This window comes from Anolis sagrei, chromosome Y (genome assembly GCF_037176765.1).
Source record: "Anolis sagrei isolate rAnoSag1 chromosome Y, rAnoSag1.mat, whole genome shotgun sequence".
NCBI lineage: Eukaryota > Metazoa > Chordata > Lepidosauria > Squamata > Dactyloidae > Anolis > Anolis sagrei.
This window is the reverse complement of record NC_090035.1, coordinates 83227051-83246482: the sequence shown is the minus strand read 5'-3', so window position 1 is coordinate 83246482 and position 19432 is coordinate 83227051. Positions and strand designations below refer to the sequence as shown.

The window sequence follows — 19432 nt, the reverse complement described above, 5'->3', positions numbered from 1 at the left end:
CTTTCTTCTCTGGTTTAAAACTGGCTTCTCTGGCTTAAGGAGAGGCCAGGAAGTTCCTTCCTTCTCTGGTTTAAAACTGGCTTCTCTGGCTTAAGGAGAGGCCAGGAAATTCCTCCGTTCTCTGGTTTAAAACTGGCTTCTCTGGCTTAAGGAGAGGCCAGGAAGTTCCTTCCTTCTCTGGTTTAAAACTGGCTTCTCTGGCTTGAGCCAAGGCCAGGAAATTCCTTCCTTCTGTGGCTTTAAAACTGGCTTCTCTGGCTTGAACCAAGACCAGGAAATTCCTTCCTTCTCTGGTTTAAAACCGGTTTCTCTGGCTTGAGGTGAGACCAGGAAATTCCTTCCTTCTCTGGTTTAAAACTGGTTTCTCTGGCTTTAAAACTGGCTTCTCTGGCTTGAGCCGAGGCCAGGAAATTCCTTCCTTCTCTGGTTTAAAACTGGCTTCTCTGGCTTGAGCCGAGGTCAGGAAATTCCTTTCTTCTCTGGTTTAAAACTGGTTTCTCTGGCTTTAAAACTGGCTTCTCTGGCTTGAGCCGAGGCCAGGAAATTCCTTCCTTCTCTGGTTTAAAACTGGCTTCTCTGACTTGAGCAGAGGCCAGGAAATTCCTTCCTTCTCTGGTTTAAAACTGGCTTCTCTGACTTGAGCAGAGGCCAGGAAATTCCTTCCTTCTCTGGTTTAAAACTGGCTTCTCCGGCTTGAGCTGAGGCCAGGAAATTCCTTCCTTCTCTGGTTTAAAACTGGATTATCTGGCTTGAGCTGAGGCCAGGAAATTCCTTCCTTCTCTGGTTTAAAACTGGTTTCTCTGGCTTTAAATCTGGCTTCTCTGGCTTGAGCTGAGGCCAGGAAATTCCTTCCTTCTCTGGTTTAAAACTGGCTTCTCTGGCTTGAGCCGAGGCCAGGAAATTCCTTTCTTCTCTGGTTTAGAAATGGCTTCCCTGGCATGAGCCGAGGCCAGAGACCAGAAGTAGAGAAAGCTGAATCATTTCCGAGTTGTAACAAAAATGGCGGAAAAAGCTTCGGAAGGGCAAAGGTACTTCCGGTTTTTTACAAGATTTGATATTGCTTCAAAAAGGTAATTTTAACGAAATTATTACGAGCAATGAGTTATCTGACGCGACTCTATCCATGCCTACTAATTAGCAATGGAATCTTACTGACAAAATGCAATCCTTAGATGTGTGCAGTTGCCTCCAACTTTAATCGTTAAATCAGGCAAAACGTTTATAGTTTACATCATGTAAATACTATCTAGTAAGCCAAATGCCATAGCTGTTTGCATGAGCTATCTCAATGGGTTCAGTTATTTGCACAACCTATCCTTGTGGTTTTGTCTAGTCAGCTATGTTAAACAACGGTCAAGCAGGAAAGCTTTGTCAACAATTTCAGGGGAAAGATTTTGGGTAAGGGGTCAAGAAAATTTTTGACCCCTTACCCAAAATCTTTCCTACAGAGAGCAGCCATCTTCACATTCCCCCCTTTTTGCAAGCGATGGATATAGAAGTGTAGCAAACTCAATTACAAAATAATATCATCATATATCATTAACTTTGTAGTTTCTTTTTACAGTTGATGGCGTAGAAGGAGGTGTTGTTGTGGTGGTTTGTATTCCTTTGTCCATCTTAGCAATATTGTCTCATATTGCTCAACGGCCTCTCGGGCATTTGGGTCTTTGTGAACTATTCATTATTCTTTCTCTTGGCTGCGCATGAAACAACCCTCTTGCACATAGTTAAGATACAAGGCACACAAATTAATAAACACAAAAACAAAAGACTCGCGAATAAAACCCCAACAAATAATGACTTTAGCCACCCAGAATCTGGCAACCATGAGGTCAATCAACTATACCAACTACCATCACCGGGGGGAATGTGAATCTCTCATGGTGTCAACAATCTGGTGTAATTTTTAAACATCTGTTTGCATCTCTCCTGTTTTATTAACATAGTGACAGCAAGTGGTGTTTAACCATACACACAATCCGCCTTCTTTGCTGAGTAAATAATTTAGTGCCAGTTTATGTTGTGTTATGTTGACCCCATGATTGAGCTGTTGACCATCCACTTCCCCCTCTCTCTCCCCACAGGTACTCCATAGCTGAGCGCCGCTGGACACAGATGCTGGCCGGAACGGAGGACCGCGGCCCAGGCCCCAACCCCAGATACTTCCACGCAGCTGCTTACATCCCCTCTGCCAAAGCCATGTACCTCCTTGGGGGACTGACCGCTGATGGAGTGGCCAGCGACTTCTGGCTGCTCAACCTCACCACCCTGCAATGGAGGCTCATGCAGGTGAGGATGGCACCCTCGTCTCATGGACAACACAGACCATCCCCAAGTTACAAAAATCCCACTTGCAAATTATTCACAGTGAAGAACATGTCTAGACTGGATGGCCTTTGGGGGGCCCTGCCACATCTATGATAGCATATCTCTATATCTCTATATATCTATATCTGTATAGATATTGATATGTATACACACACACATATATACATATACACGAAGCCTTCCCCGAGTTACAAACGTTGATTTGCCAACAACTCACAGTTAAGAATGGGTCTGGACTGGATGGCCTTTGGGGGTCCCAGCCAAATCTGTGACACTATATGTGTCATTCATATATATATGGACACACACACGTATACAGGTTGTCTCTGAGTTACAAATGTCCAACTTACAAACGACTCACGGTTAAGAATGGGGATGGACTGGATGGCCTTTGGGAGTCCCTGCCAAATCTGTGACAGTATATCTGTCATTTATTTATATATATATATACACACACACACACACACATATATATATATATACATACACACACATGCCCACAGAACTGGACTGGATGGAAGGGGGCCCCTTCCAAGTCTATGATACTATATTTTATATATATAAATCTATCTATCTATGTATCTATATACACACACATATACAGGCCATCCCCAAGTTACAGATATCCGGCTTTCAAACGACTCACAATTAAGAATGAGGCTCGACTGGATGACCTTTGGGGGACCCTGCAAAAGCTATGACACTACATCTGTCATTCATATACATATACATATATATATATATATATATATACACACACACACACATACACACATACGCACATACGCACACACACACATATACAAGCCATCCTCGGGTTACAAACATCCAGTTTGCAAATGACTCACAGTTAAGAACGGGGCTGGACTGGATGGACTTTGGGGGTCCCAGATAAATCTATGATACTATATTCATCTGAGATATATATATATATATATATATATATACATACACACACACACACACACACACACATATACACACACACATTATACAGGCCATCCCCAACTTACAAATGTTCGACGTGCAAACAACTCTCAGTTAAGAACGGGTCTAGATTGGATGGCCTTTGGAGATCCCTGCCAAATCTATGATATCAGATCTTTGTTTTTGCATTTGGAGTCAGGTACATTTTGGGTCTGTTGCAAAGTTGGCGGGGCTTCGCATCATCGTGAAACCCCACTGCTCATTAAATCCTCTTTTGGTCCATTCTAGGATCCGTCCATTCCGGCCGTGGCCGGACACACGCTGACGGCGCGGCGCGGCTCCTCCTTGCTGCTCATCGGAGGATATTCTCCGGAGAACGGCTTCAACAAGAAGCTCCTCGAGTATGACGTCCAGTCGGAGGGGTGGCGTTCTGGGAACCAGGCTGGGACTCCCCCCACCGGTAAGCAGAAGGGTTAGGGTCAGCAGGTGATGATGGGGCGTGGGTAGGCCTCACTCCAAGTCACATGATAGACTAGGCATGGGCAAACTTCGGCCCTCCCTCCAGGTATTTTGGACTTCAACTCCCAGAATTCCTAACGCCAAACTAGAGGGTGGTAGTGCTTTGCTTTTTCAATGAGAGATGACGTCCCTCAAAGAGGAGCAGCTCCAGAACCAGTTTCCTTTATGGCTTTGACTCAGCACCGAGATTACCGTATTGCATGGATATAATGTGCACCTAAATTTCGCAGAGGTCATTTATACAAGAACACTGAGACAATGCAATTCAATGAGAGATGTGTTTCTTCAGCGTGGTCACTGTGAAATCCACACCTGTGGTACTTCCTGCGTCCACGCAGCTGATTTATTTATTTATTTATTTACTACGCTTATATACCGCAATTCTCAGCCCAAGGGCGACTCATTGCGGTGTACAACATGAAAAACAAGTGCAATTTACAAATCATAGTGCAAAACTACAAACATCTTATCAAAACATCAACATTACTACAAAATTTCTACTACATTCCGAATCGTCTCATCGTCAATACACAATCTGATATCATTACCGTTGTTCCATTCCTATTCCTATGGAATGATTCGGATCCTTATTGAAAAGCTTTTGCCAAATTAGGGACTCCAGCCCCGCCCATCCACTCCAGTAATAAAGCCAGGCAGCGGGGCTTGAGGTCTTAGTTCCTTTTGTCCGCGAAATCAGCAACAACTCGGTGTTCTCTCCTAAAACAACTATTGGGGGAGAGCAATTCTTTTTTCTGCACTAGCATGATGCCCACCATCCACGGAACTGCTCGCTAGCCTACCACAGGTGTGGATTTCACAGTGACCACGCTGGAGAAAGTAAGGTTGTATTGTCGAAGATATATAAACCCTTTGTCCTAATTCCAACAGACCTCACTACCTCTGAGGATGCTTGCCATAGATGCAGGCGAAACGTCGGGAGAAATGCCTCTAGAACATGGCTCTATAGCCCGAAAATACCCACAAGAACCAAAGTAAGGTTGCTTACCTGTAACCATGTTTCTTCGAGTGGTCAACTGTGAAATTCACACAACCTGCCCATCCTCCCCGCACTCCGTCATGCCTTCTATCTCCGACTGTCTTTCGCGGTACGGAACTAAGGCCTCAAGCCCCGCTGCCTGGCTTTATTACTGGAGTGGATGGGCGGGGCTGGAGTCCCTAATTTGGCAAAAGCTTTTCAATAAGGATCCGAATTAGCTGCGTGAACGCAGGAAGTACCACAGGTATGATTTTCACAGTTGACCACTCGAAGAAACATGGTTACAGGTAAGCAACCTTACTTTCCTCAAAGAGGTGCAGCTCCTGAAGCAGCTTCCCCTTTGGCTCAGCACTAAGATAATCGTATGATGCAAATTTAATGCACATCCCAATTTTGGTCAAGTCATTTAGCCCATAAAGGTGAGCATTAGATTCAAATCAAGAAGGTATATGCATTTTTCCCTCTCTTTCCAGGGTTGTATGGACACTCGGCCGTTTACCACGAGGGCACGGATGCCATATACGTTTTTGGTGGCCACCGCTTCCATGTTGAGATGGTTTCCGCCTCCGCCGAGCTCTACAGCCTTTACTACCCCAACTTGACATGGAGTTTGCTGGCTCCGTCCCAAGGCCCAAAGGTAAGGAAGGTTTGTTCCTGGATTATCAGCATCATTTACTCATTGAAAATCAAGTGGCAATGAACACCTCCCAAACAGAGGGTGCCTCCAGGCAACAGAGGCCAGGCCACCTCTATGCAGATACCCTCACTGGTTGACTTTGCAAACTTCATGGCTACTCAATGCTATTCAAGCTTGATAATTGCAACATTCACACTTGCTTCAATAGATGAGGGTTCTTTCTCCCACCCTGACATTATTCCACCGGTATATATACACTAGGGTTGGATAGGTTCGTTCGGAAAAGCATGAAAGTCAGAAAAAAACATACGAATTTGGACATCCGAAGCAGGTTTTGAACCATGCAGGAAAGATGGGGGGCCAATCCAAATTTGAACTACTAACCTTTTCCCCCTGAAATATTCCATAATGTTTGAATGTCTCTCAATGTTATTTTAATTTTCAGAACCATTAAGCAACTTTGGAAAAGCCTAAACAGTTTTAAAATCTCATGCTTTCCCTCCCTGGTGATGCAAGGGAGGGGTGAGGTGGGCGTGGCTAAGCACAGCCATTGTTGTAGTTTGTGAAGGCCGGGCCTCCAGTGGGAGAGATTGCAAACGGCCCTGCTGTTAAACTACATTTCCCACGCTGCCTTGCTGCTTATTAGCCAAAATGGCTGAAGGACCCAAAATAGCTGTATGTAGCAGTCTTTGTCTAAATATAAAATAAACTGATTGAAATCTACAAAGGAGTCTAAAGAAGGCAGAAAAACCATAAGCAACTTTTGCAAAGCCAAGAGAACATAAACTACTTAAAAACCAATCATTTCACTTTGGCCTGATTGCCATGAACAAGGCCCTGGGACAGCCAGCCCTTAACAGTCCGTAAATAATGCTAAAATATCATGATTGATTGCATCTGCAAATAGGAATAAATGGATGGATGTGTCTTGAGGGTCCCTTCCAGCTCAGTAGAGGAAGCAAATGGATGTCAGGAGAGTTTGGATGGTGCCTTTCTGCCCAGAAGAAGGTCAGTCTAGATGTCCCTTGATGGGGTCTGTACTATGATTTCTGTTCTCCACCAATGTAACACAGTCTGTGCCACACGAACAAAGTTTCTGGAGTAGAACAACTACTTTCAAAATAAAGACCACCCAATGAAACAGGAAATAACACTTTCAAACTAGGAACAGATTTTCTTTATTATTAAAAAAATGTTTTTTTATAAAAACTTCAAAGATACTCCAAAAATCCATGGAGAAGTCAAAGGTTATAAAATTTGGTGAGCTAACGGGTCCATGTGTTCTAGCACTGTAGCAAGTTTCATCGACATTCGTCTAAAAACGAGGGAGGGAGAATCCCTCGAAGTTTCCCCAGTGCCAGTGCTGTTTTTTCCCTACTGCACATGCACATCCACATTAATGAATCAATTTGGAAGTTTTGGAAAGTTTTGAATTTTTTTTTTTTAAATTCGGAAGTGACTTTGCTAGAGACCCTAAATTGGGTCTTCTTAGGTCCATGTAGTCACGGGAACACGTAAGGAAGGAGACAGTCCCAAAAGAGATTAAAAAAAAACAAGGTTTATTTTAATTTCTTCATGAAGAAGACGGACAGCCAGGTAGTATGCGCAGATGCTACCCTTCAAAGTGACCGCCGTGCTCTTCCCTTGAAATCTGCATATCTTTATAGCCCAGTTCAAACAAAAAGGGAAAGTACCACTGCCTGACATCAACAATTTTAACCTTTAACAAAAGAGAACATTTTCTTTTCATGGAAAGTACTCTCTTTTCAGCCCCTCTCCCTTGACCTTTTGATGGAAAGTACCTTCTTGTACATGCATACTCTGCACTTTACTACAACCTTTGAAGTAAACCACAACGCATCCTGTGTAAGAAAGTACCTTCTTGTACTTAAAAACATTTTCTTCTGTATTGCTGTTTTTCTACAGAGAAAGGGTATGTTTCTCTTTTGCTGTTAATTTCAATCAAAGACCCTTAAACCTCCTTCAACTTCAGAATCAAACCACCAGCATCCCCTACATCCGAAACGCGTTTTGAACCTATATACATATATATATCAAGCCTAATATACACTCCACTTGCTTCACTACCTCTATACAGATACCTTCACTGATTGACTGCAGCTGCAAGGTTAATCAATGCTTTTCAGGCTTGCTAATTGCAATGCTCACACTTGCTTCAAACAGACAAGGATTCTTTCTCCCACCCTGGACACTATTCCACAGGTTCATGTGGGTGGGTGTGTATACACACACATACACACACACAAACAAACACACACTTCCCTTCTTGACTCACACCATATCCTCTGAAGATGCCATTAGCCACAGGTGCAGGCAAAATGTCAGGACAGAATGCTACTGCAACAGGGCCAAACCACCTGAAAAACTCACAACAACCCAGTGATTCTGGCCACGAAAGTTTTTGACAATAAGTGTGTTTCTTCCGCCTTTAAACTTCCTTTTCCTATTCTCTTCCGCAGCCCCTGGCGCACTTTTTCCACGTGGCGGCCGTCCTGAAGGACACCATGGTGGTGATCGGAGGGCGCACGGAGCATGAGAACTTCACCAACCACCTCTTCTTCTACCAGCTGAACTGCAACACCTGGATCCTCCCCAACAGCACAGGTGAGCCAGAGGGCCAGCCAGGTGCAGAAGGGATCACCTGGAAGCATTGCTTAGTGGCTTGCAAGAGGGAGGTGGTCCATGCAGATCGAAGGAATGGAATTTATTTATTTATGGTGTCATCAGCAACCATACCATTGTATTACAATTCTAACAGAGCAAAACAAACACACCGATTAAAAAGAAAAAGAGAAAAACACACAGATTTTGCAAATTTGGTAGTTGGTTAAATGTCCTTTGACCAGGCTCTGTCCCCTTGGAGTGCCTCTGGTGTTGCCGCAAGAAGGTCCTCCATTGTGCATGTGGTAGGGCTCAGGTTGCATTGCAGCAGGTGGTCAGGGGTTTGCTCTTCTCCGCACTCACATGCCGAGGATTCCACTTTGTGGCCCCATTTCTGAAGGTTGGCTCTGCATCTCGTGGGGCCAGAGCGCAGTCTGTTCAGCGCCTTCCAAGTCGCCCAGTCTTCTGTGTGCCCAGGGGGGAGTCTCTCATCTAGTATCACCCATGGATTGAGGTGCTGGGTTTGAGCCTGCCACTTTTGGACTCTCGCTTGCTGGGGTGTTCCAGCGAGTGTCTCTGTAGATCTAAGAAAACTATGTCTTGATTTAAGTTGTTGATGTGCTGGCTGATACCCAAACAGGATGAGCTGGAGGTGTCTCTGCCTTGGTCCTTTCACTATTGGCTGCCACTTCCCGGCAGATGTCAGGTGATGCGATACCGGCTTGACAGTGTAATTTCTCCAGTGGTGTGGGGCGCAGACATCCCGTGATAATGCATATGTCTCATGAAGAGCCACATGTACTGTCTTAGTGTGGTGAGATGTGTTCCACACTGGGCACGCATAGTCAGCAGCAGAGTAGCACAGCGCAAGGGCAGATGTCTTCACTGTGTCTGGTTGTGATCCCCAGGTTGTGCCAGTCAGCTTTCGTATGATATTGTTTCTATTACCCACTTTTTGCTTGATGTTCAGGCAGTGCTTCTTGTAGGTCAGAGCACGGTCCAGAGTGACTCCCAGGTATTTGGGTGCGCTGCAATGCTCCCGTGGGATTCCTTCCCAGGTAATAATCCTCAGAGCTTGGGATGCTTCTCTGTTCTTGAGATGAAAGGCACATGTCTGTGTCTTAGATGGATTAGGGATCAGCTGGTTTTCCCTGTAGTAGGCAGTAAGAGCACCTAGAGCTTCGGAGAGCTTCTGTTCTACCATCTCAAAGGTTCTTGCTTGAGCGGTGATGGCACGATCATCAGCATAGATGAAACTCTCTGTCCCTTCTGGCAGTGGCTGGTCATTTGCGTAGATGTTGAACACGGATGGAGCAAGCACGCTCCACTGAGGCCGGCCGTTCTTCTGTGTCCGCATCTTCTTCTCTGGCCCTGGAACTCAACAAAGAAGCTCCTGTTTTGTAGCAGGTTTCCTCTGAGGCGGGTGAGGTGGTCGTCCTTTGTGATATTATATAAATGATATATGATTAGGGATCAGCTGGTTTTCCCTGTAATAGGCAGTAAGAGCACCCAGAGCTTCGGAGAGCTTCTGTTCAACCTTCTCAAAGCTCCCTGCTTGAGCGGTGATGGCACGATCATCAGCATAGATGAAGCTCTCTGTCCCTTCTGGCAGTGGCTGGTCATTTGTGTAGATGTTGATCATGGATGGAGCAAGCACGCTCCCCTGAGGCAGGCTGTTCTTCTGTTTCCGCCATCTGCTTCTCTGGCCCTGGAACTCAACAAAAAAGCTCCTGTTTTGTAGCAGGCGAGTGAGGTGGTCGTCCTTTGTGATATTGTACATTTTTCTCAGGAGGAGGTGATGATTGACAGTATCATAGGCTGCGGACAGGTCTATGAAGACAGCTCCTGTGATCTGCTGCCTTTCAAAGCCATCTTCTATGTGCCGAGTCCGGTTCAGCACTTGCGATGTGCAGCGTCTGCCTTTTCTGAAGCCAGCTTGCTGTGGGATCAGACAGGGGTCTATTTTTTCCGTAATTCTATGCAGAATAAGTCTCTCCAGGACTTTGTAGAGGTGGCACAACAGGGAGATTGGTCTGTAGCTTTTTGGGTCATTACGGTCTGTTTATTTGAAATATGTGTCTCCTGTAGTGAGATCAAATCATAGTTGCCTTTCCTTAGAAGGTGCCAGATCTTCTTCCTTTTATTAGGAGAGTTAAGACCGTTCACATTGTTAGAATATATTTTAATTTCCCAAACCATCAGTAACTTCTATATCTTCCTCTTGATCTCTGTCCCGTCTTGCCATGTCCATTTGATATACATAATCTTTGGGTGATATTTCTCTTAGTCTCTTTCTTCCTTTTTCAAGTTCTTCCGTTCCAGTAGTGGAGAATTTCCTTAGGGTATTTTCTTCTTTGTCGTCCTTTTGGGGTGTTGTAATTTCCTGTAGTGAGATCAAATCATAGTTGCCTTTCCTTAGAAGGTGCCAGATCTTCTTCCTTTTATTAGGATAGTTAAGACCGTTCACATTGTTAGAATATATTTTAATTTCCCAAGCCATCAGTATCTTCTATATCTTCTTCTTGATCTCCGTCTTGTCTTGCCATGTCCATTTGATACACATAATCTTTGGGTGATATTTCTCTTAGTCTCTTTCTTCCTTTTTCAAGTTCTTCCGTTCCAGTACTGGAGAATTTCCTTTGGATATTATCTTCTTTGTCATCCTTTTGGGGTGTTGTCATTTCCGTCTCTTTGGTCTTGTTCATTTCCTGCTTTTCTTTACGTTCTTTTTTGATGAATCTTTCTCAGCACAGCAGGAAGATTGGTCTGTAGCTTTTTGGGTCGTTACGGTCTTTGCCTGGCTTCAAGATGGCGATGACTCTTGCTTTCCTCCAGATTTTGGGGATCTGACAGGATGCAGTGCAGTTGTTCATCAGCTCCAGCAGCCAGCGCCTTGCTTTTGGACCAAAGTTCTTGATTTGTTCCATCCGTAGATCATCCAGGCCAGCTGCTTTGCCATTCTTACATTTATTGAGAGCCACGTCCAATTCTGTAGATGTAAAGGGTTCATGAAGGTTGTTGTTCTCAATCTCTGGTTGTCTGGCTATTGGTTTCTTTCCCATGAGATGACCCCTTCCCTTTTCTCTTGCAGCGGGGGCCGTGGTGGGGGAGCCGCTGAGGGCCTCCATTGCGCACGCGGTGGCTTCGGTGGGGGGCCGCCTCTTCCTCTCGGGGGGCTTTGACGGGGTGGCGCTGGGCCGCATGCTCTCCCTCTCGCTGCCCGCCGACCCCTGCCTCGTCTTCCCCTCGCGCCACGCCTGCAACGCCTCCAGCGCCTCCTGCGCATGGTGCCACGGGGGGTGCCTCTCCGCTGACACCGCCGAAAGGTAAACGACACCCCTCTTCCTCTCCCCCCTTCATGCTCCTCATTCCCTATTCTGAACCCTAGAGATGGAGGAAGGGGAGGAAAGAGAGTAGGAAGGGGCACCCAAAGGCCATCCAGTCTACCCCAAGTCTACAGGTAGATGGGGAAAGAGGGACATTGTTCAGTGGAAATTGATCATCTCCTTCCTCCCTTCTCTCTCCCTCCCTTCCTTCCTTCTATCCATTCATCCCTTTCTCTCCTTTTTTTTCTTCCCTCCTCTCTCTTCCCCACTTCCTTCCTTCCTAACTTTCCTCTTTTTTCTTTCATTCCATCTTCTCTCCTTTTTTTTCTTTTGCTCCCTTCATTTCCTGCATTTCCTTTCTTCTGCCTCCCTCCCTCCCTCCCTCTCTTTCTTTCTTTCTTTCCTGCTATCTCCCTCCCTCTCTATATTACTCTCCTTTCCTCCTTCCTACTTTCTCTCCATTCTTTCCCCCCTTCTCTTTCTTTCTTTCCTTCCTTTCCATCCATCCTTCTTCTTCCTTTCTTTCCTGTCATCACCCTCCCTCCATATCTTTTTCTCCTTTCCTCCTCTTCCTGCTGTTTTCTCTCCTTCCTTCATTTTGCTCCATCCTTTCCCTCCTTCCTTCCTTCCTTTCTTTCCTGCCATATTCTTCCCTATATTTTCTCCACTCCTTTGTACTATTCCCCTCCCTCCTTCCCTCCCTCCCTTAATTCCTTCCTTTTCTTCCCCTCCTCCTCTCTCATTCCTTCCTTCCTTCCCCTTCATCCATCCTTCTTCTCTTCTTTCTTTATTTTCTGTCATTTCATTTCTCCTTCCCTATTGTTTTCCCCTTCCTCCTTCCTACCATTTCCCCACCCTCCTTCCCTCCTTTCATTTCTCCCTTTCCTTCCTTCCTTCCTTCCTTCCTTCCTTCCTTCCTCTCTCTCTTTCTTCTCTCCTTCCTTACCCCCTTCTCTGTACTCATCCATCATCCCATCGTCCCTCTTTCCTTTCCTTCCCTCCTTCCTTTCTTTCCTGCCATTTCCTTCCCTCCCTATTTTCCTTCCTTCTCTTCATTTCCCTTTATCCTTCTATTCCTTCCCCCCTCTTTCTTCCTTTCCTTCCTTCCTTCCTTCGTTTCCATTCATACTCTTCCTTCTTTCCCTCTTTCCTTTATTGCCATCTCCCTCCCTCCTTCCCTATTTTTCCCTTTCGCTTCCCTTCATCCTTCCTTCCTCTCCCTCTGCTTCCTCTTGTCCTTCCACACTTCCTTCTCTGTCCTCCTCCATCACCCTTCCTTCCTTCCTTCCTTCCTCCCTCCCTCCCTCCCTCCCTCCCTCCCTCCCTCCCTTCCTCTCTCTCTTCCTTCTCTCCTTCCTTACCCCCTTCTCTGTACTCATCCATCATCCCATCATCCCTCTTTCCTTTCTTTCCTCCTTCCTTTCTTTCCTGCCATTTCCTTCCCTCCCTATTTTTTCCTCCTTCCTTCCCTTCCCTTCCCTTCATTTCCCTTTATCCTTCCATTCCTTCCTCCCCTCTTTCTTTCCTTCCTTCCTTCCTTTCCATACATCCTCTTCTTCTCCTTCTTTCCCTCTTTCCTTTCCTGTCATCTCCCTCCCCCCTTCCCTATTCTTCCCTTTCTCCTCCCTTCATCCTTCCTTCCTCTCCCTCTGCTTCCTCTTGTCCTTCCACACCTTCTCTCTCCTCCTCCATCACCCATCCTTCCTTCCTTCCTTCCTCCCTCTCCCTCCTCCTTTCTATCCTTCCACACCTCCTTCTCTCTCCTCCTCCATCACCCCTCCTTCCTTCCTTCCTTCCTTCCTTCCTTCCTTCCTTCCTTCCTCTCTCTCTCTACGTCCTCCCTTCTGTCGTTCCACACCTCCTTCTGTCCTCCTCCATCACCCCTCCTTCCTTCCTTCCTTCCTTCCTTCCTTCCTTCCTTCCTTCCTCTCTCTCTCTACGTCCTCCCTTCTGTCGTTCCACACCTCCTTCTGTCCTCCTCCATCACCCTTCCTTCCTTCCTTCCTTCCTTCCTTCCTTCCTTCCTTCCTTCCTTCCTTCCTTCCTCTCTCTCTCTACGTCCTCCCTTCTGTCGTTCCACACCTCCTTCTGTCCTCCTCCATCACCCTTCCTTCCTTCCTTCCTTCCTCTCTCTCTCTCTACGTCCTCCCTTCTGTCGTTCCACACCTCCTTCTGTCCTCCATCACCCCTCCTTCCTTCCTTCCTTCCTTCCTTCCTTCCTTCCTTCCTCTCTCTCTCTACGTCCTCCCTTCTGTCGTTCCACACCTCCTTCTGTCCTCCTCCATCACCCTTCCTTCCTTCCTTCCTTCCTTCCTTCCTTCCTTCCTTCCTCTCTCTCTACGTCCTCCCTTCTGTCGTTCCACACCTCCTTCTGTCCTCCTCCATCACCCATCCTTCCTTCCTTCCTTCCTTCCTTCCTTCCTTCCTTCCTTCCTTCCTTCCTCTCTCTCTCTCTACGTCCTCCCTTCTGTCGTTCCACACCTCCTTCTGTCCTCCTCCATCACCCCTCCTTCCTTCCTTCCTTCCTTCCTCTCCCTCTGCTTCCTCCCTTCTGTCCTTCCACACCTCCTTCTCTGTCCTCCTCCATCACCCTTCCTTCCTTCCTTCCTTCCTTCCTTCCTTCCTTCCTTCCTTCCTTCCTTCCTTCCTCTCTCTCTCTCTACGTCCTCCCTTCTGTCGTTCCACACCTCCTTCTGTCCTCCATCACCCCTCCTTCCTTCCTTCCTTCCTTCCTTCCTTCCTTCCTTCCTTCCTCTCTCTCTCTACGTCCTCCCTTCTGTCGTTCCACACCTCCTTCTGTCCTCCTCCATCACCCTTCCTTCCTTCCTTCCTTCCTTCCTTCCTTCCTCTCTCTCTACGTCCTCCCTTCTGTCGTTCCACACCTCCTTCTGTCCTCCTCCATCACCCATCCTTCCTTCCTTCCTTCCTTCCTTCCTTCCTTCCTTCCTTCCTTCCTCTCTCTCTCTCTACGTCCTCCCTTCTGTCGTTCCACACCTCCTTCTGTCCTCCTCCATCACCCTTCCTTCCTTCCTTCCTTCCTTCCTTCCTTCCTTCCTCTCTCTCTCTACGTCCTCCCTTCTGTCGTTCTACACCTCCTTCTGTCCTCCTCCATCACCCTTCCTTCCTTCCTTCCTCTCTCTCTCTATGTCCTCCCTTCTGTCGTTCCACACCTCCTTCTGTCCTCCTCCATCACCCATCCATCCTTCCTTCCTTCCTTCCTTCCTTCCTTCCTTCCTTCCTTCCTCTCTCTCTCTACGTCCTCCCTTCTGTCGTTCCACACCTCCTTCTGTCCTCCTCCATCACCCCTCCTTCCTTCCTTCCTTCCTTCCTTCCTTCCTTCCTTCCTTCCTTCCTCTCTCTCTCTCTACGTCCTCCCTTCTGTCGTTCCACACCTCCTTCTGTCCTCCTCCATCACCCTTCCTTCCTTCCTTCCTTCCTTCCTTCCTTCCTTCCTTCCTTCCTCTCTCTCTCTCTACGTCCTCCCTTCTGTCGTTCCACACCTCCTTCTGTCCTCCATCACCCCTCCTTCCTTCCTTCCTTCCTTCCTTCCTTCCTTCCTTCCTTCCTCTCTCTCTCTACGTCCTCCCTTCTGTCGTTCCACACCTCCTTCTGTCCTCCTCCATCACCCTTCCTTCCTTCCTTCCTTCCTTCCTTCCTTCCTTCCTTCCTTCCTTCCTCTCTCTCTACGTCCTCCCTTCTGTCGTTCCACACCTCCTTCTGTCCTCCTCCATCACCCATCCTTCCTTCCTTCCTTCCTTCCTTCCTTCCTTCCTTCCTTCCTTCCTTCCTCTCTCTCTCTACGTCCTCCCTTCTGTCGTTCCACACCTCCTTCTGTCCTCCTCCATCACCCTTCCTTCCTTCCTTCCTTCCTTCCTTCCTTCCTCTCTCTCTACGTCCTCCCTTCTGTCGTTCCACACCTCCTTCTGTCCTCCTCCATCACCCATCCTTCCTTCCTTCCTTCCTTCCTTCCTTCCTTCCTCTCTCTCTCTCTACGTCCTCCCTTCTGTCGTTCCACACCTCCTTCTGTCCTCCTCCATCACCCCTCCTTCCTTCCTTCCTTCCTTCCTCTCCCTCTGCTTCCTCCCTTCTGTCCTTCCACACCTCCTTCTCTGTCCTCCTCCATCACCCTTCCTTCCTTCCTTCCTTCCTTCCTTCCTTCCTTCCTTCCTTCCTTCCTTCCTTCCTCTCTCTCTCTACGTCCTCCCTTCTGTCGTTCCACACCTCCTTCTGTCCTCCATCACCCCTCCTTCCTTCCTTCCTTCCTTCCTTCCTTCCTTCCTTCCTTCCTTCCTCTCTCTCTCTCTACGTCCTCCCTTCTGTCGTTCCACACCTCCTTCTGTCCTCCATCACCCCTCCTTCCTTCCTTCCTTCCTTCCTTCCTTCCTTCCTTCCTTCCTCTCTCTCTCTACGTCCTCCCTTCTGTCGTTCCACACCTCCTTCTGTCCTCCTCCATCACCCTTCCTTCCTTCCTTCCTTCCTTCCTTCCTTCCTTCCTTCCTCTCTCTCTACGTCCTCCCTTCTGTCGTTCCACACCTCCTTCTGTCCTCCTCCATCACCCATCCTTCCTTCCTTCCTTCCTTCCTTCCTTCCTTCCTTCCTCTCTCTCTCTCTACGTCCTCCCTTCTGTCGTTCCACACCTCCTTCTGTCCTCCTCCATCACCCCTCCTTCCTTCCTTCCTTCCTTCCTCTCCCTCTGCTTCCTCCCTTCTGTCCTTCCACACCTCCTTCTCTGTCCTCCTCCATCACCCTTCCTTCCTTCCTTCCTTCCTTCCTTCCTTCCTTCCTTCCTTCCTTCCTCTCTCTCTCTCTACGTCCTCCCTTCTGTCGTTCCACACCTCCTTCTGTCCTCCATCACCCCTCCTTCCTTCCTTCCTTCCTTCCTTCCTTCCTTCCTTCCTTCCTTCCTTCCTTCCTTCCTTCCTCTCTCTCTCTCTACGTCCTCCCTTCTGTCGTTCCACACCTCCTTCTGTCCTCCATCACCCCTCCTTCCTTCCTTCCTTCCTTCCTTCCTTCCTTCCTTCCTTCCTTCCTTCCTCTCTCTCTCTACGTCCTCCCTTCTGTCGTTCCACACCTCCTTCTGTCCTCCTCCATCACCCTTCCTTCCTTCCTTCCTTCCTTCCTTCCTTCCTTCCTTCCTTCCTCTCTCTCTACGTCCTCCCTTCTGTCGTTCCACACCTCCTTCTGTCCTCCTCCATCACCCATCCTTCCTTCCTTCCTTCCTTCCTTCCTTCCTTCCTTCCTTCCTTCCTTCCTTCCTCTCTCTCTCTCTACGTCCTCCCTTCTGTCGTTCCACACCTCCTTCTGTCCTCCTCCATCACCCCTCCTTCCTTCCTTCCTTCCTTCCTCTCCCTCTGCTTCCTCCCTTCTGTCCTTCCACACCTCCTTCTCTGTCCTCCTCCATCACCCTTCCTTCCTTCCTTCCTTCCTTCCTTCCTTCCTTCCTTCCTTCCTTCCTTCCAGGCAGGGCTGTTCCTTGGGAGGCTCCTCTTGCTTCCCGACCCCGCGCTCCGCGGACGAGTGCCGCCGCCTCAAGACCTGCAGCGAGTGCCTTTCCCAGCATCCTCGGGCTATGGCCCACAGCCTGGGCATCCCGGTGAGTAGGGCTGGCACTGCCCTGGAGTGGGAAGGGGCACCCGAGGGACATCCAGCCCACCCTAGCCAGTCTACAGGGAGGGCAACGCAGCCTAAATGTGCCCGCTTTGCAGGCGGTGCCGCAGTGCAAGTGGTGCACCAACTGCCCCGAGGGCGCCTGCATCGGCAGCGCGGGCAGCTGCACCTCCGAGAACGACTGCCGCATCAACCAGCGGGAGATCTTCGTGGCCAGCAACTGCTCCGAGATCTCCTGCGAGGCCTCCGACTGCGCCAAGTGCACCGCCTCCGGGAAGTGCATGTGGACGCGACAGTTCAAGCGCACCGGTGAGCATGCGCGGCAGAGATGCAGAAACTAAGGAAGCTGATACAATGGAGAGGTTCCCAGGACAAGGGATGAGGCTCTGGGTGGACTCATAATAATAATAATAATAATAATAATTATTATTATTATTATTATTATTTTATTTATTTATAGTGTCAGGGGCAACCAGACAATTGTAGTAGTAGTAGTAGTAGTAATAATAATAATAATAATAATAATAATTTTATTTATTTTATTTATTTATCATGTCAGGGGCAACCAGACAATTGTAATAATAATACTAATACTACTACTACTACCACTACTACTACTACTACTACTAATAATAATAATAATTTTATTTATTTTATTTATTTATCGTGTCAGGGGCAACCAGACAATTGTAGTAGTAATAGTAGTAGTAGTAGTAGTAGTAGTAATAATAATAATAATAATAATAATAATAATAATAATAATTTTATTTATTTATCATGTCAGGGGCAACCAGACAATTGTAATAATAATACTAATACTACTACCACCACTACTACTACTACTACTACTACTATTAATAATAATAATAATAATAATAATTTTATTTATTTATCATGTCAGGGGCAACCAGACAATTGTAATAATAATACTAATACTACTACCACCACTACTACTACTACTACTATTAACAATAATAATAATTATTATTATTATTTTATTTATTTTATTTATTTATCATGTCAGGGGCAACCAGACAATTGTAATAATAATAATAATAATAATAATAATAATAATTTATTTGTATTTCACCCTATTTCCCCAAGAGGACTCAATTGATCAATCAGTCAGTCATGGACTAATCAGTTAATCAATCCAATTGTATTAGATAAGTGGCCCAAAAGGATGGAAAGCTTCTTTGGACAGTTGGATGAGGCTCTGGGTGGACTAATCAATTGATCGATCAATCAGTCATTCAAATTCAAAGGTGGCCCAGGACATTGGGATGTTTTTTGGAAAAATTAACTAATCAATCAATCATTCAATCTAATAACAATGAGTAGGTGGCCCAGAAGGATGGGAAGGTTTCGGAGACAATGGACTAATAAATTGATCAATCAGTCAATCAAATTGCATTGAATAGGTGGCTCTGGAGGTTGGGAAGGTTCTTGGGACAATGGATGAAGCTCTAGGTGGACCAATCAATCAATCAATGAATCAGATAGTGGGAGGCGAGATGGTGCATTTTCACCTGCTTTCAAGTGTGGTTCAGAGAGAGTAGTCAGAGGCTAGATGGCCATCTGCCAGGAGCGATCAGGTGGTGTACTTCCTGCCTGGCAGAAGGGGTTGGACAGGATGGCCTTTGGGGTGCCCTCCAGCTCTAGGGTCCTGGGATTCTCTGATTGACAGGGGAGACGCGGCGCATCCTGAGCGTGCAGCCCACCTACGACTGGACCTGCTTCAGCCACTCGCTCCTGAACGTCTCCCCGATGCCGGTGGAATCCTCCCCGCCCTTGGCCTGCCCCACGCCCTGCCACAACCACAGCACATGCGCAGAATGCCTCAGCTCCAAGGGGGCCGACGGCGGGTGGCAGCAGTGTGTCTGGAGCGTCTCCTTGCAGCAGGTAAGGCTCTGATGCAAGATGCAAGATTCAGATGTGTCCTGATTGCAATGCAAATGCACCATGCATAATTATATTTCCGGTGCATAATTCAGATTCGTGTTGCGTGCAATGCAAATGCACCATGCATAATAGTATTTCTGGTGCATAATTCAGATTTGTGTTGTGAGCAACACAAATAAACCATGCATAATTGTATATTGAGTGCATAGTTCAGATTTGTGTTGTGCGCAATGCGAATCCACCATGCATAATTGCATTTCAGGTGCATAATTCAGATTTGTGTTGCGTGCAATGCAAATACACCATGCATAATAGGATTTCTGGTGCATAATTCAGATATGTGTTGTGCGCAACGCAAATACACCATGCATAATTGTATATCCAGCGCATAATTCAGATTTGTGTTGTGCACAATGCAAATACACCATGCATTATTTTATTACCAGTACACAATTTAGATTTGTGTTGTGGGCAGTGCAAATACACTATGCATAATTTTATTTCTGGTGCATAATTCGGATGTGTCCCTTGCGCAATGCAAATACACGATGCATAATTGTATTTCCG

At 46.9% G+C, this 19432-nt stretch overlaps 1 protein-coding gene across 1 annotated transcript in view; it reads left to right on the top strand.

The window, feature by feature from the left end:
* LOC132780505 (multiple epidermal growth factor-like domains protein 8) overlaps positions 1–19432 on the top strand; it is a 103339-nt gene that overhangs the window by 67869 nt on the left and 16038 nt on the right. The window contains exons 29-36 of the mRNA XM_067461231.1: positions 2085–2289; positions 3544–3715; positions 5245–5408; positions 7889–8033; positions 11122–11356; positions 16817–16949; positions 17062–17272; positions 18651–18865. Coding sequence (XP_067317332.1) covers positions 2085–2289; positions 3544–3715; positions 5245–5408; positions 7889–8033; positions 11122–11356; positions 16817–16949; positions 17062–17272; positions 18651–18865 — 1480 coding nt within the window. The remainder of the gene's footprint in view (positions 1–2084; positions 2290–3543; positions 3716–5244; positions 5409–7888; positions 8034–11121; positions 11357–16816; positions 16950–17061; positions 17273–18650; positions 18866–19432) is intronic.